At 39.8% G+C, this 13,422-nt stretch overlaps 1 protein-coding gene across 1 annotated transcript in view; it reads right to left on the bottom strand.

Moving 5' to 3' along the window:
- Window positions 1-3,179: 3,179 nt before the first annotated feature.
- LOC139445311 (E3 ubiquitin-protein ligase HUWE1-like) overlaps window positions 3,180-13,422 on the bottom strand; it is a 92,982-nt gene continuing 82,739 nt past the window's right edge. The window contains exons 67-79 of the mRNA XM_071226434.1: window positions 12,665-12,753; window positions 12,159-12,316; window positions 11,752-11,874; window positions 11,017-11,207; window positions 9,776-10,006; window positions 9,084-9,278; window positions 8,559-8,774; window positions 7,871-8,146; window positions 6,989-7,259; window positions 6,626-6,731; window positions 6,136-6,435; window positions 5,515-5,705; window positions 3,180-4,902 (exon numbers count right to left, since the gene is read on the bottom strand). Of these exons, the coding sequence (XP_071082535.1) occupies window positions 4,800-4,902; window positions 5,515-5,705; window positions 6,136-6,435; window positions 6,626-6,731; window positions 6,989-7,259; window positions 7,871-8,146; window positions 8,559-8,774; window positions 9,084-9,278; window positions 9,776-10,006; window positions 11,017-11,207; window positions 11,752-11,874; window positions 12,159-12,316; window positions 12,665-12,753 (2,450 nt within the window). The 3' untranslated portion in view covers window positions 3,180-4,799. The remainder of the gene's footprint in view (window positions 4,903-5,514; window positions 5,706-6,135; window positions 6,436-6,625; window positions 6,732-6,988; window positions 7,260-7,870; window positions 8,147-8,558; window positions 8,775-9,083; window positions 9,279-9,775; window positions 10,007-11,016; window positions 11,208-11,751; window positions 11,875-12,158; window positions 12,317-12,664; window positions 12,754-13,422) is intronic.

Raw genomic sequence — 13,422 nt, 5'->3', positions numbered from 1 at the left:
TCGGGAGCTGGGACAAGTGCAGTTCTTCCTTCCAGGAGGAGCGTTTTCCGGTTTCAGCACTTCCTCGGCCTCTTCTTCTCGGGAGCTGGGACAAGTGCAGTTCTTCCTTCCAGAAGGAGCCTTTTCCGGTTTCAGGGACGGTTCTTCTTCCATTTTCTCATGTTGGTCTGGAAGTGAACTGTTCGGTTGCTCCGTCGGATGTCCAGCTGCTGGGTGACTGGGCGAGTTCAAATTTAACGTCGCATCGACAGCTTTGACTTGAACTGTCGGATTTGGAGACGTTCCTGTGAGAATCTCTGCCACAGCTTGTGTGACAAGAAGCCGAATGGTTCCCTGAAGTTCAGATCTCAGCGATGTTTTGGCCAACTCGATTTTAGACATGATTCTTTCTTCAAGGAGGGGCATCTCCCTGTGGAGACGCTCGATATCCTCTTGAACACTGTTCACGGCGGGGGTGGTATTTTCATGACTTGGTGCTGTACAAAGTGCAGTTACCAGGTAAACAATACCGTGAATATACTTTAGGGCAGGCATGGCCTTTCGGTGGTGACTACAACGGTATCGAGATCCGTTGGCCAGTTTGAATGTTTACACTATAACCGACCAACGTATAGATATGAAAGTCACGCGACAATACAAAGTGCGCCGAGAAGTCAGGTGACAGTGCATGTTTGCAAAGGTGTATAACATGGACAAACATCCCCTACAAAAGAGAAGGCATTTCCTGGATGCATATAGTGAGTGGGTTAATATTTAACGTCAAATCGGCAATATTTCAGCCATATCGTGACGAGAAGTTATACAGTATTTATACATATATAGGATGCATATAGATGAACCTTGAAAATTACTTGTGATACAATATAGAGTTGTCTTAGATATGAGAGATTTCTCTCGATCATGAATCTGTTGCTTAAGAATATATATTTGTCAGGTCTTAACGGCCTTGATGCGAGGATATATTACAAATGAGATTGAAGAATGCATTGATTTGAACAGTTTTCCAGTTATACCATGGCGTGTCAGGCAAGCCCGAAGTGATGCAGGTCTGAGACGTTTACCAATTTGGTGAAACCTATGAGCACAGGTATGGTGCTGACCAACCAAGAAACATCATCGGACCTAACCGGACACAAACACACGATCACAGGTTTCTGGTGTGTCTAAAGGACGCAACTCTGCACAGCTAATTGCGGCGCCTTAGACGACTAGGCCGCCCGTGCCCCATTATTTATTTATCAAGAAGATACCTCGATCGGTAAAGGCCATAAGAAAGTAATATAAACTAGTTGACATCGTGGGTTGTGCTTAGGCTCTCTTTGCAAAGTATTTCAGTTATAGCAGGGCGTCTCAGGTTTATGTCGAAGGAAGGCCCGAGGTTGTGCTGGTCTTAGGTGTGTAACACTTTGGTGCTAACGTACCTAACCAGCGAACTGTCCACTAACATAATTATGCACTGTAATAGTCCTGTTCTTGTAATAAATCAGGGAACAAAGACGTACGGTACACAAATGGTTTACTGTCGGTTGGTTGTGTTCAGTGCCGCATTTAACAGTATTTCTGTATAATGGTGACCATTTCTTGTCCCAATAACATCCATACTGCACATGTTATGTCAAAACTGCCCACATTTACTTTCAGATTTACACCCTATATTACTTTTGAGACGACCCCTACTTTGCACGATTTCATAATGTAGCATGCTGGCACCTAGAATTGTTGAGTGGGTGTTTGTAGTTTTAGGTCAGATCTTATCTGGCGTCATGTTGTCCTCTGTTCAGCCCATAGGCAAAACATCGGGTGAAGTTTAGCAAGGTCAGTTGTGGAGAGTATTGGGATGGGTGACTACATCAGGCAGTTTGACTCCTGAAAGTGTCTGGAGCTTCTGGTCCTGCCCAAACTGAAGCACATGGTGTACATGTGGCGTGTCCTTGGGGGACTGATCGAAATATGCCTGATCACCCAGCAGTGAATCGGTACCCAATAGGATGAGATGGTATAGTGACTGTTAACCTTCTAGCATGGGTTGTATGTTCCCCAGGGAGCTAAGAATGAAAATCGAGTTCACACTGAACCACTAACCTGGGTAATAATGTTGTGTTTTGAGCATGCGTCAGGGAGTGGATTTGGCATATTAAGAATATATACATTATTACCTGCATACTTAGTCTGGTTCCAAATATTTCTCCGAGACAAAACTTCTTACAGGTAATGTTCTTAGTGATTTTCTTCTTGCAAAATGACAGAACCAAAACACCCCCAACAATCTTCACAAACTACAATGAGTGAGTATGGTTTTATGCCGCTTTTACCAATATTCCAGCAATATCACGGAGAGGGGACACCACAAATGGGCTTCACACATCGTACCCATGTGGGAAATCCAACCTGGGTCTTCAGCATAAGCAAACGCTTTAACCACTAGACTACCCAACCACCCCTTCACAAACTACAGATGGTCCACATTAAGAGGATTTTTTAATCCTACCACATTGATGTGAAAAGCAAAAAGTATTATTATTTTTTTAAACCCAGGAAAACAAGTTTAGCACTGCTTACAAGTTACATACTCACTGATATACAGGAACTGAAATCAATTATCCAAACTAATTATCTTCCAACTGTTTCTTTGAATCAAATGAGGACTTATACGAAATTTCACATTATCTTAGATGTTTATCAAAATAAAAAAAGAGATTGCCACCCCTGTTGCAGAACTTATGACAGGTAGGCGGTCACTGTGGCCCAATGGCATAGTCCATTGCTTTTGTTGCCATCAATTGATTTTCCCAGACCGGACAAGACATAATTGTATATGTTTGTTGTTAAACGCTACACTCAGCAATATTCCGGTTATATGACGGTGGTCTGTTCATAATTGAGTCTGGACCAGACAATCCAGTGATTGACATCATGAGCATCGATCCACGAAATTGGGATACGATGACATGCATCAAACAAGTCAGCGAGCCTGACCACCCGATCCTGTTAATCGCCTCTTACGACAAGTATAGTCGCCTTTTATGGCAAGCATGGGTTGATGAATGATTGTATATGAAGTGTCTTGATACAGCCAGAATATTGCTGACTGGGGCGTTATTCAAACATCCACCTCATTTTCCTCTGGACAGATGAGAATTCTTCTCCTGACTCTTCAAAAACAAAATACTGACACAAAATATTGGAACTGTAGTTTTATTTCTCAGTTTATGCCTTGTTATTTGACTTTACAGTTTCAGAATGCAAATTAATTATTTATTTCAAATGCTTGCATTAGTCATTTTGTGCTATGGACATGACTGAGAAATATACATAACAGGTTCATTATCAAGGCTGTACACAGCTGGTAAAGATTACAACCAGTAACATTAAGTCATAATATTCAAATCATTATTGACTTACATACATGTGGACAATTAGTACATTGAAACTGAAGAAATCTGAAACAATCTGTCTACAAATTACAGCTCTGTAGAGCAGCCCCTTGGAAGTATTTTACATTCCTGCTTTCAAACAATTATGGGGATTGTTCAGATTAAAACATCAATAAATAATACACCATATGGAACTCTCGACATCATTTGTTCAAGCATACAATAAAAATCTTCTTTCTCCTCTCACGGCTCTTCATCAGCCATAAATAGTGATGCCATTTACATCCATTGAATAAAGTCACAATCAAGTTTGTGCCATCAAGTCACTCTCACTGTACTTCACATGTCTCCTGAAGGGGTGCGCAAACAACTTAACATGTCAACAAGTTACATATCGTTCTTTATCAAGTGTCCAACAAGTCACTGACACAAATTGTCTCAGTATTAGAAAGTCAAAATCTTGTTTGGGTGCGGAACTCACTATGATGCTTTGCAGTCAGTGTTGAGTTAAACACAATAAACATGATCTTCCAAACATTGCATTGTACTGTATTTGTTTCAGAGATATATGATACGTGAACATTCCGTCTTACATTCTGTCACAATCACCTTGACGTTGGGCAGGTTTTAACATAAAACAGATAAAAGTAACTTTAGCATCGTGTAAGTCCTTCTGGCAGTGAATTACAATGGAGATAATTGTGTACCACGACAATCAGTGTTATGTGTTTGAAACCAGTTAACTTTATAGTGCACAATGTTTTGAATATGAAAGAGTAATGTGACTTAAGTGTATTGTATATGTTACAAAGTAAATAATGCTTTGACAGGTACATCTAAAATGTAGGTCATTTCAAATATAGGTTATTCACATCTAAGCTGACACTGACAGTTTGAGCAGTAGCCTCTGTTCATAACTTCAAACAAAATATTTCACACAATTCACTTTGGGGATTAAGAGCAATAGATAATTGAACTCATAAATACAAACAATGCCAATAACCTGTGGATGGAAATGTCATCAAAACGAAGGAAGGATTTTGTGTTTTCTCAAGTGGGCAAAACAAAATAATATCTCCCAAATAAACTGTGCATAAATTCTACTATTTTCACATCACATCCATGACCATTCTCTCTATATACACAGTATAAAATCACAAAAGGCATTCTCTTTTTCAAAGGCTCTATGTACTTTTGTACCATATTTTATACAATCATTTCTTTGCTGTTGCAAAATATTTAAATACAATAAACTATGTAAATTTGTCATTCAACAATATGAACCACAATCATAATAAATAGCAGAGTTGGGATTAAGTAGAAGGTGTTTTGTCTCAACGTTCCATCCTGAAGGGCTGATATTTGACAGTCTTACTGCTTCACCCTTGGGATGCTGAACCAGTACAATTTAACCCTGATACTCAATCAAGCAAGGCCAAACCCTTCTGAACACTCGCTAACAGCCAGCAGCAACATGTGTCTCAGTTTGTCGTACGTCTCATAGGCCGGGAGATCCAACTGGTTGAAGCTGAAAATTAAGACATAAGAGTGATGTACCTCCCTGGTGATGATGATACCACACTATTGGAGATTAGATATAAGACAAGATCCTTGAGTGAGTGAGTGAGTTTGTGGTTTAATGCCGCACTCAGCAAAATTCGAGCTATATGATGGCAGTCTGCCAAAAAAAAAAAAATTGAGTCTGGACCAGACAATCCAGTGATCGACATCATGAACATCCATCCACGCAATTGGGATCGATGACATGCATCAACCAAGTCAGCGAGCCTGACCACCCAATCCCGTTAGTCGCCTCTTACGACAAGCAAAGTTGCCTTGATCCTTCAGTGAATGTTGTATGAAACCATGGTAAGAATTTTTCTCGCTATACGGCGGAAAAACTACCATGGCATCATTACATTTTAACTCACTCACTATATACCATAGAAGTGAGAGGATGTTTAAAACCTGTCAATCTGGATGGTACGGTTATTACTGGAATTGGCCGACTACAAATTTCTGGATAAATGTATGTGATATGTATGTAAACAGTAACTGTATCTTACAACTAAGTTTTGTTTACATTATCTTCATTCACAATTTGATGAAGGCTTCATAAAAGCATGGCGCCATATCTTACCAAGTATGTGCAGTTGGAAGTCTGTCTGTAGATCGGTCATCTCTGTGGATCTGGAATTTCTGTATGCCGTTCATTCCCTCGAGGAAGGCAAAACCTTGAAGTGGGACCTTAGAGGTACCAGTAACAAACTGCAGGAAGTTGGCCCTTTCTGCTTGGTCAAATGAACGCAGAGCTCGCCAGAACCATTGGATCTGCAAATGAATTTTCAATGTTCATCAAGTCAGATTTTGTATCAAAGACTAGAAAAATGTCAATATGTTTAATAAAATTATTTTAATTGTAGCATAAAAAGAGTAGCAAATTCACAACAGCCTGTATATAATCAAATGTTAGCCAAGCAGATCAATAGCTGACTATATGAGCACCAATACACACAATCTGGGAATGATGACACACAATCAACCAGGTCACATATTCTTACAACTCGATTCTCATTTTGAAACACAGTGGTACTCAGTATCTACTCTATTCCGGGATACCAAGGGTGGTTATCTATAGAAGCAGATTGCTTAGTTAAATTGTGCCACGGCAAAACCTCCTGGGCACAATGCCTCCAACAACAGTCACTCCTAAGTGTTGTTCTGCCTAATACAGAGAAAACATCAGAAAAACTGTGAATACCTGTAGGGAGTTAGGCTGATATTTATGGTATTCTGAATTGGCCTTCAGATCATCAATGTCAACAGTTGGCAGGCCTGAGATGAGCAGCTCCAGTTCCTGCTCATTGAAGATTGAAACCAATTTTTTCGGAATGATGTCATAGAAACCTTCCAGGAAAGCGTTGAGCTGTTTCCGAATAGCTCCAGTCATCTTCATCTGACAGACAAGCTTCACATACTCTCGTTTGTTTTCTTCGGACACGGGAACGTTACGTCCATTTGGGATAATGTCCCTTGTCTCCATCACACCAAACTCCATGATCTGAGGTTGGGAAAAACAGGGACAGAGTTCAGGAACAGCAAACGCTTCACAAAAATGATTCTAAGAAGATGTCAGCATGCTGCATGTGGTAAGTCACAAGAAAATATTTATTCAAGGTTCAAATAATTAAGGTGAGAATCTTTCTTTATTTCTTCATTTACATAACAGAATAGCTTGAGCACAGTCTTACCTCTGTGGCGAATGTGAGGTCATAGCCAAGATCTGCAACACCATGCTCTAACAAGAAGACAAGGCCCTGGTAAAAGGCATAATCTTCACTCTCCATGTCTGTGTATCTGAAATCAAGGCAGAGGCACATGTGTCATCTCCTAAAAATGTTTCATATGCATGTACTCTCAAGTACAAGAAATTTACAATCTACATACGGTGCAAATGAACGTCATTTCAAGCTATAGTCAAATAAAGCTTTATCCTGGCAAAAAACAATGATTGTCACCAGCAGATACCCACTTTGGTTGCCTCTTTCCAAGGGAATTGGGAACCAATTCTGCTCTGAAAATTCCCAAAGTATTTTTGTGTAGGATTCACTCACTTGACAGGCTGTCCGAGTAGATGTTTGTAGAAGGACCTTGTGAAGTAGCACTCAAGAAGCTTGTTGTCATACACAGCCTTTGCAATGATTCGGCCAACAAATTTGAAGTAGCTAAGATGGTTAGAATTGCAGTGAGAAGACGGATTGATAGTGTAGGTGACTCTGTCCCCTGGAGAGGTCTTGAATAATGCATAGTTGGGATTGAAGATTTCTCTTGAGATGATCAGGTACCATTCTCTCAACAGGCCTCCAGCATCCTGGCCCTCCTCCCCTGGAATAGTGAGAGATATGTTACTAAAACATCAATGGTTGAGTTAGTGAACTAACCATGCATAAGACTACACTCACCAATAATCCAGCCATATCACATCAGCCTGTGTGGGCCAGGTAAACTGGTGGTTGACAGCACGAATAAAAATTCAACCATACCGGAAAAAGTATCAAGATCTAAGATTCCTACAGAGCAAAAGGCATTGTACTAATATCTGCAAAGTTTGATCAAGAAATATTGAATGGTTTTATGCTCAGGCAACAAAGTGTGAAGGACAAACAGCAATTATAAGGAAGGAAGAACAAAAATATAACATGACTGTTTACATGTGAACGTAACTTTCCATGCATTTCATTTACATAAACTACTGAACTCAGCGTTTTGCTTTGAAACTGAACTACAAACTAAAATATCAAACAAGTTGTAACTCCTGACTGATATCTGAATAAACCAAGTACAATGTGTGGCATGTTCTTATTAATGCGTTTGTTTAGACCCCTTACATGCAACAATGCTGAATGTGAAATATATCAGCTTTCTTTAGGATTTTTTTGTCATCAGACATGATGCAATTGCAGCCCTGAATATTCTTTCAGGCCCTGTATTCCTACCTTCAAAAACAATGTAGAATCTCTGCTTCCACTCTTCCGGTGACCTTCGGAAAAGCTCTCTGAAAGAATCCTCAAAGACATTTTCCCTGCGGACATGAACTGGTAGATCTTCACGCCTCAAACCCTCATCCAATCTTTCAAGCTCCTGACGGAAGTATCTTCTCTTCACATCAAAGTCCAAGATTCGTGTGTGGTCCACAAGGACACTGAATGGACCATCAGCCAATGGGGTTGTCGACTGTCGCAAGATCTGATTCAGAACAGTTCTGTGGGTTTCTGCAAGTGAGGTAAAAACAGAAATTAATTTCAAATTGTCTTTCCAACTAATCCCAAGCCGGCAATGAGGACAATGCTTAAAAGCAAACAAAAACAAGCAAAGTATTCCAAACCCAAACAGATAATTCATCAACGCCAAAAAAACGAAAAATACAATTTCCAAAAATATATCAAAATATTGTTTACCCAAAGCACTTAATCGTACACACATTCAGAAAGTCAGGGGTATGCCAATGGCAGGTGCAATATTACATTAAACATGACAGACAACTGAGAATTGGTCTTCACTTTCAGTACAGTATCCTCAAATATTGGCATCCTTACACTTGAGTCACCTTCTCCCAACAACATGCTGGGATCAATACAACCAACCAGAGATCTAAGCATGGGGACTTGAACGAGTTGTACTCACCAGCAAATCTGAGGAACTTCTGAGCATCAGGTGGCAGATGTGCCAGGGAAGAGACAGATGCAACAGAGTTCTCCCTGGTGAGAGGCATGCTTGTCTCGGCAGTGGCTGCTGGGTTATTACTGGCAGATGGGGAAGGAGGAGCCATCTCTGCATTCAGATGTGCTAGCTGATCCTCACGACGAGGGTGGGTCTCCACAGGTTTCACTTCCTTCTCACCTAAGTACGAGGAAACACCAAAGCAACTTACAACTGGAATTTTTCTGAAAGTCTATTCAAAGCAATTTTCATAAAGAATAATATCCAATGAAACAGATACGTTTTCTCATACCAAGCAAACACTGAACAAAGGTTCAGATAGGATGATTTAACACTCGAACCTGGCAATCTGCGAAGACAATCTCAACTCCCATACTTTCACATTCACTTAAGACATTGTAGATTGCTTTTTGGAACATTGCCCTAAACTGCAATGTATTATGAGTATGGCTACAGACTCAATGTCTGTACATTCTCCATGAAACTAACCTGCATGTACAATGAAGAAGGCCTCCACAGCGGGCTGCAGGATAAGCACAGCATGCTGGTCTGGTGTTTTAGCCAGCTCGGACAAGCAATCCCCTAAAGTCTGCCACAACTCCTCCAGTGATAGTTGTTCACTCAAGCGCGGCAGGGGAGCTGCTGTCTCCTCATTCTTCTTGTCCTTATCCTCCTTAGAGGAACCTGCAACAATCAAGGGTGGACATGGGGTGAGTGAGTATGGTTTTACACAGCTTTTAGCAATATTATATTCCAGCAATATCACCGTGCAGGACACCAGAAATGGGCTTCACACATTGTACCCACATCAGGAATCGAACCCGGGTCTTCGGCATGACGACCGAACGCTTTAACCACAAGGCTACCCGAGCCTGACTACCTGATCCCATTACGACAAGCATAGTTGCCTCTTATGGCAAGCATGGGTTGCTGAAGATCTATTGTAACCCGGATCTTCACAGACTTTTGTTCAGATGATGAAATGAATTCAGACTGTGACATCATGAACAATGGATGACATCATACCGCATTGTTCTCAACAAAGAAGGAATGTGATGTCATATCACATCAAAAGACCTGCTTTGATAATCGTTAAAATGCACATGTGCAAAATATCAGAACATTATTACATTGTTCTACCCTTATTGACATCAATGTAATGAATGCAGTACAAGTTATACCTGGCTGATCCACCTCCATTGGAGTCTCTGCCCCAGGGGTTGGAGGCTGGGCATCGCTGGCCCCACTCTGGGCTGACCCCTGCAACATGTCGACTTGTGTGGGAGCAGCCTGTTGTGGCTGAGCCTGCTGTGTTAGGGGGGTGCTACTTCTGTGACTGACAACTTCCATGAAAGCCTCTGCCTCTGCTTCTAATGCTGCCATTGCCTCAGCTATGTTACCAAGTTCTCTGCCTAGTTGAGGAATGAACAATAGACAATCATAAGTGAGAAATATTATTTATGTTATGTCATAACTGAGATACATTTATTAGTTATCTCAACAGGCTGCATGCTGAAACAAGGCCTTGAGAAGACCAAACATCAATAGAATGATGCATAATTAAGGAGAATAATTGACACCAATGTGATCAAGTCATGGATGAGTATATTTTAAACTAAGTGCCCTTCGGAGGCAAACTGAAAATATTTTTTAATTTGTTTACAATTGGGATTTCATTTTCTTATTTTCCTTAATTCAGAAATATTTTAACATCATATTCAGTGAAATAGTGTAAAACTATGCAATGAAAAATCAAACTCTTTATTGTCCTGTTATCACTGAAATACACGTCACCTCCTCAAAGACTTATTATTTATAACCATAACTGTTTAATTCCAAATTGGGAGTTTTGATGGACTTGGAAGGTGACTATCAGCCTCTGAGCAGGTCTAGATACATCCCTGTATTATATAACAAGGTTATAGAGAGGACAAATTAATGAATAATGAGTAATATGAATGAATCAGGTGTTCTTTAACTTCTTACAAAGTAATATGAAAGCACTGGATGTTCTTTTGTGTAGGTTATATCAACATGACATTTTATCTTTGTATTAAAGAAAGGGGGGTAAAGAGAGAGAGAGAGAGTGAGTGAGAGAGTGAGAGAGTGAGTATTGTTTTACGCCGCTTTTAGCAATATTCCAGCAAAATCACGGCAGGGGACACCAGAAATGGGCTTCACACATTGTACCCATGTGGGGAATCGAACCCGTTTTTTTTGGCGTGGCGAGCGAACGCTTTAACCACTAGGCTACCCGACCACCCCTGAGAGAAAGGGAGAGAGGAAAAGAGAAGAAGAAGAAGAAGAAGAAGAAGAAGAAGAAGAAGAAGAAGAAGAAAGGGTGGACACTTAGTTAACAAGACACATGTGTCTGAGTGCAACATTGCCTCAATTGTGTGATGCACCAACAGTCACACTGTACCTGTACGCTTTTGCTTCTTGGCTGCTACCCTTGCTGCTTCCCTCAGCTGGATGATGACCTTAAGGATCCTGAGGAAGAACTGCTGGCTTGATGTTTTGCAAGTGAGTTGAGACATTGAGGGTAGCTGTAGCTCTCTCCCACTCTTCATCTTTGTGGGTGCTGATACCACTACATGCACTCCGGGCATAAACCTGTGAAAGAGTATATCAATCCATACCTTAGTCTCATATATGACCCATGACAGCTAAATCAATACTTTGTGAGCAATAATCCACACTGTTAATAACACAATGACACAGGTCAGATTTGTCAGACACATTTGTAATTATCTCCAAGATAACTTTTTATACTCAGTACCAGACACTTATTAGCTGTGTTTGTTTGTTGTTAAACGCCACACTCAGCATTATGACAGCTATATGACAGCTATCTGTGAATAATTGAGTCTGGACCAGGCAATCCAGTGATTGAACTGCATTCATTCAGGTCATCCATGTTTGGGGTGATGTTTACCGTGAGAAGGAGTGAACCTGGATTCGAACCCATGAAAACAGGTTTTCAGGTCAAGGAGACCAGCATTTAATTAGGTTATGTGTTTCACAATATATATATCAATTCTATCAATATCAATCCTTTTATAACAGCAGGACAATTATCAAGACAAGATAAACAATAGTTTGCACAATGAAGGAACCGTTTGCCTGTACCATGAACACAAGTTGATATAGTACATACCTGTCAGGAAGCATACCCTTGCCTCTGTTCTCTACACTCGCATCAACATCTCTACTGTCATCAGAGTCAAAAACGTCATCAGTTATGTGAGCGTTTAAGTTCTGAAGTTCAACCAGCAAACCTCTGAAAAATATTATAAGAATTAACAGAATTCATATGCATTCAATGCATGAGATCCTTAAAAGAAAATACTTACCAAAAAATTTCAGTTAAAATGCCAACAAAATAAATTTCAACAGCCATATTCTGTACAAAAATGAGTGAGGGAGTGAGTATGGTTTTACCCCGCTTTTAGCAATATATTCCAGCAATATCACGGCGGGGGCTTCACACATTGTACCCATGTCGGGAATGTACAAAGATGAGGTCACGCTGTTTTGTAAATTGTTCATGTTAGAAAGTTCTACCTTATATTGGCACAGACTGTGAGACCAAGTTTTCTGGCACCAACCAGCAAAAGTTCAAGTACTGCATTGCGTGTAGCGTTGTTGGCCCAAGACAACTGCAGTAGGAGGTTTGTAGCATCTTCTAAACCTTCTTCAGAACATGACTTGGTTGTCAGCACCTGTGTTAGGGGAGAAATAAAAACTCAACCATGTGTCTGGTAAAGATGTGAATCATCAAAATTTGGGACATATTACTAAATTAGTTAAAAAATTGAACAGTTAAGCCATAAATACACAATATCATGTCATTGTTTAATTGCATCACCATGATTTCTCTGATAGGGTTATGAAAGCATTTCTGCTGCATGATGGTCTATCTGTACATTTCTTGGTCTATGGAACAATAAAATAAGCTCAGTATCATGAGAAGTACAAAATAACCATAAGGTGTAAAGCTACAAATATATATTCACCCTACCCAAGTATTTCAAATGGATTTCATGCTACCAGCATAACCTATATCTTACCTGCACAGCGAGGTTCAGTTCATTCTTCAATATAGGTGATTCATCCTCAAATTCTTCTTCCACTTCTTCAGGGCTCTTTATTAACTTAGCTGTAGAGAACAAACATTTAGCCACATGTATAGTTTGCTGCTGACACAAGATACCCAAACATCAGATGATTTCTAGTCTACATGCTCCTTAAAATGTAATTCCCATTTAAAGTTCAGTTATATATTTCATTACTATAATAAAAGCTTCAGACTTTAGCCACTAGTCTGAAGCAAGATCTATTAAGAACAGCTTATACTAGACCATACGCTAAGACTATATATTTGGCTGAGGAAATCTAAATTCATACTGAATATTTACAATATATAAAAGATAAACTGAGCACTACTACTTGCTTAAAATAAAACAAATCTTAGAACTTTCAGAATTAAATGAGACTGACATAACATTCATAAAATAGAAAATTGGAATTTCCACTATCTACTTAGACTCTTTTCACAATTTTTCACAAGACACCAGCCAGTGAGTTTATACATTTATTTCATATCACAAAGATTAAAACTCGAAGTAGGGCAACTACAGTCAAGTTATTCAGCTAGATGTATCAATACAATATGGCATAATAAACCTACTTAACATTATCCTACAAAGCGAGAGAGTCAATGATGATGCTTATGCTGAAGTCAGCAATTTGCTAGCTTCTTAACACTGAGTGTGGGTTATGAAATTTCTGTAACCACCAAATACTCATTAGTAGGCTCTTATGCAAA

This window comes from Haliotis cracherodii, unplaced genomic scaffold (assembly GCF_022045235.1).
Source record: "Haliotis cracherodii isolate W230 unplaced genomic scaffold, xgHalCrac1.p SCAF_6, whole genome shotgun sequence".
In the NCBI taxonomy this organism is placed as follows: Eukaryota; Metazoa; Mollusca; class Gastropoda; order Lepetellida; family Haliotidae; genus Haliotis; species Haliotis cracherodii.
The sequence above is the reverse complement of the archived record's forward strand: the minus strand, read 5'-3'. Positions and strand labels throughout refer to the sequence as shown.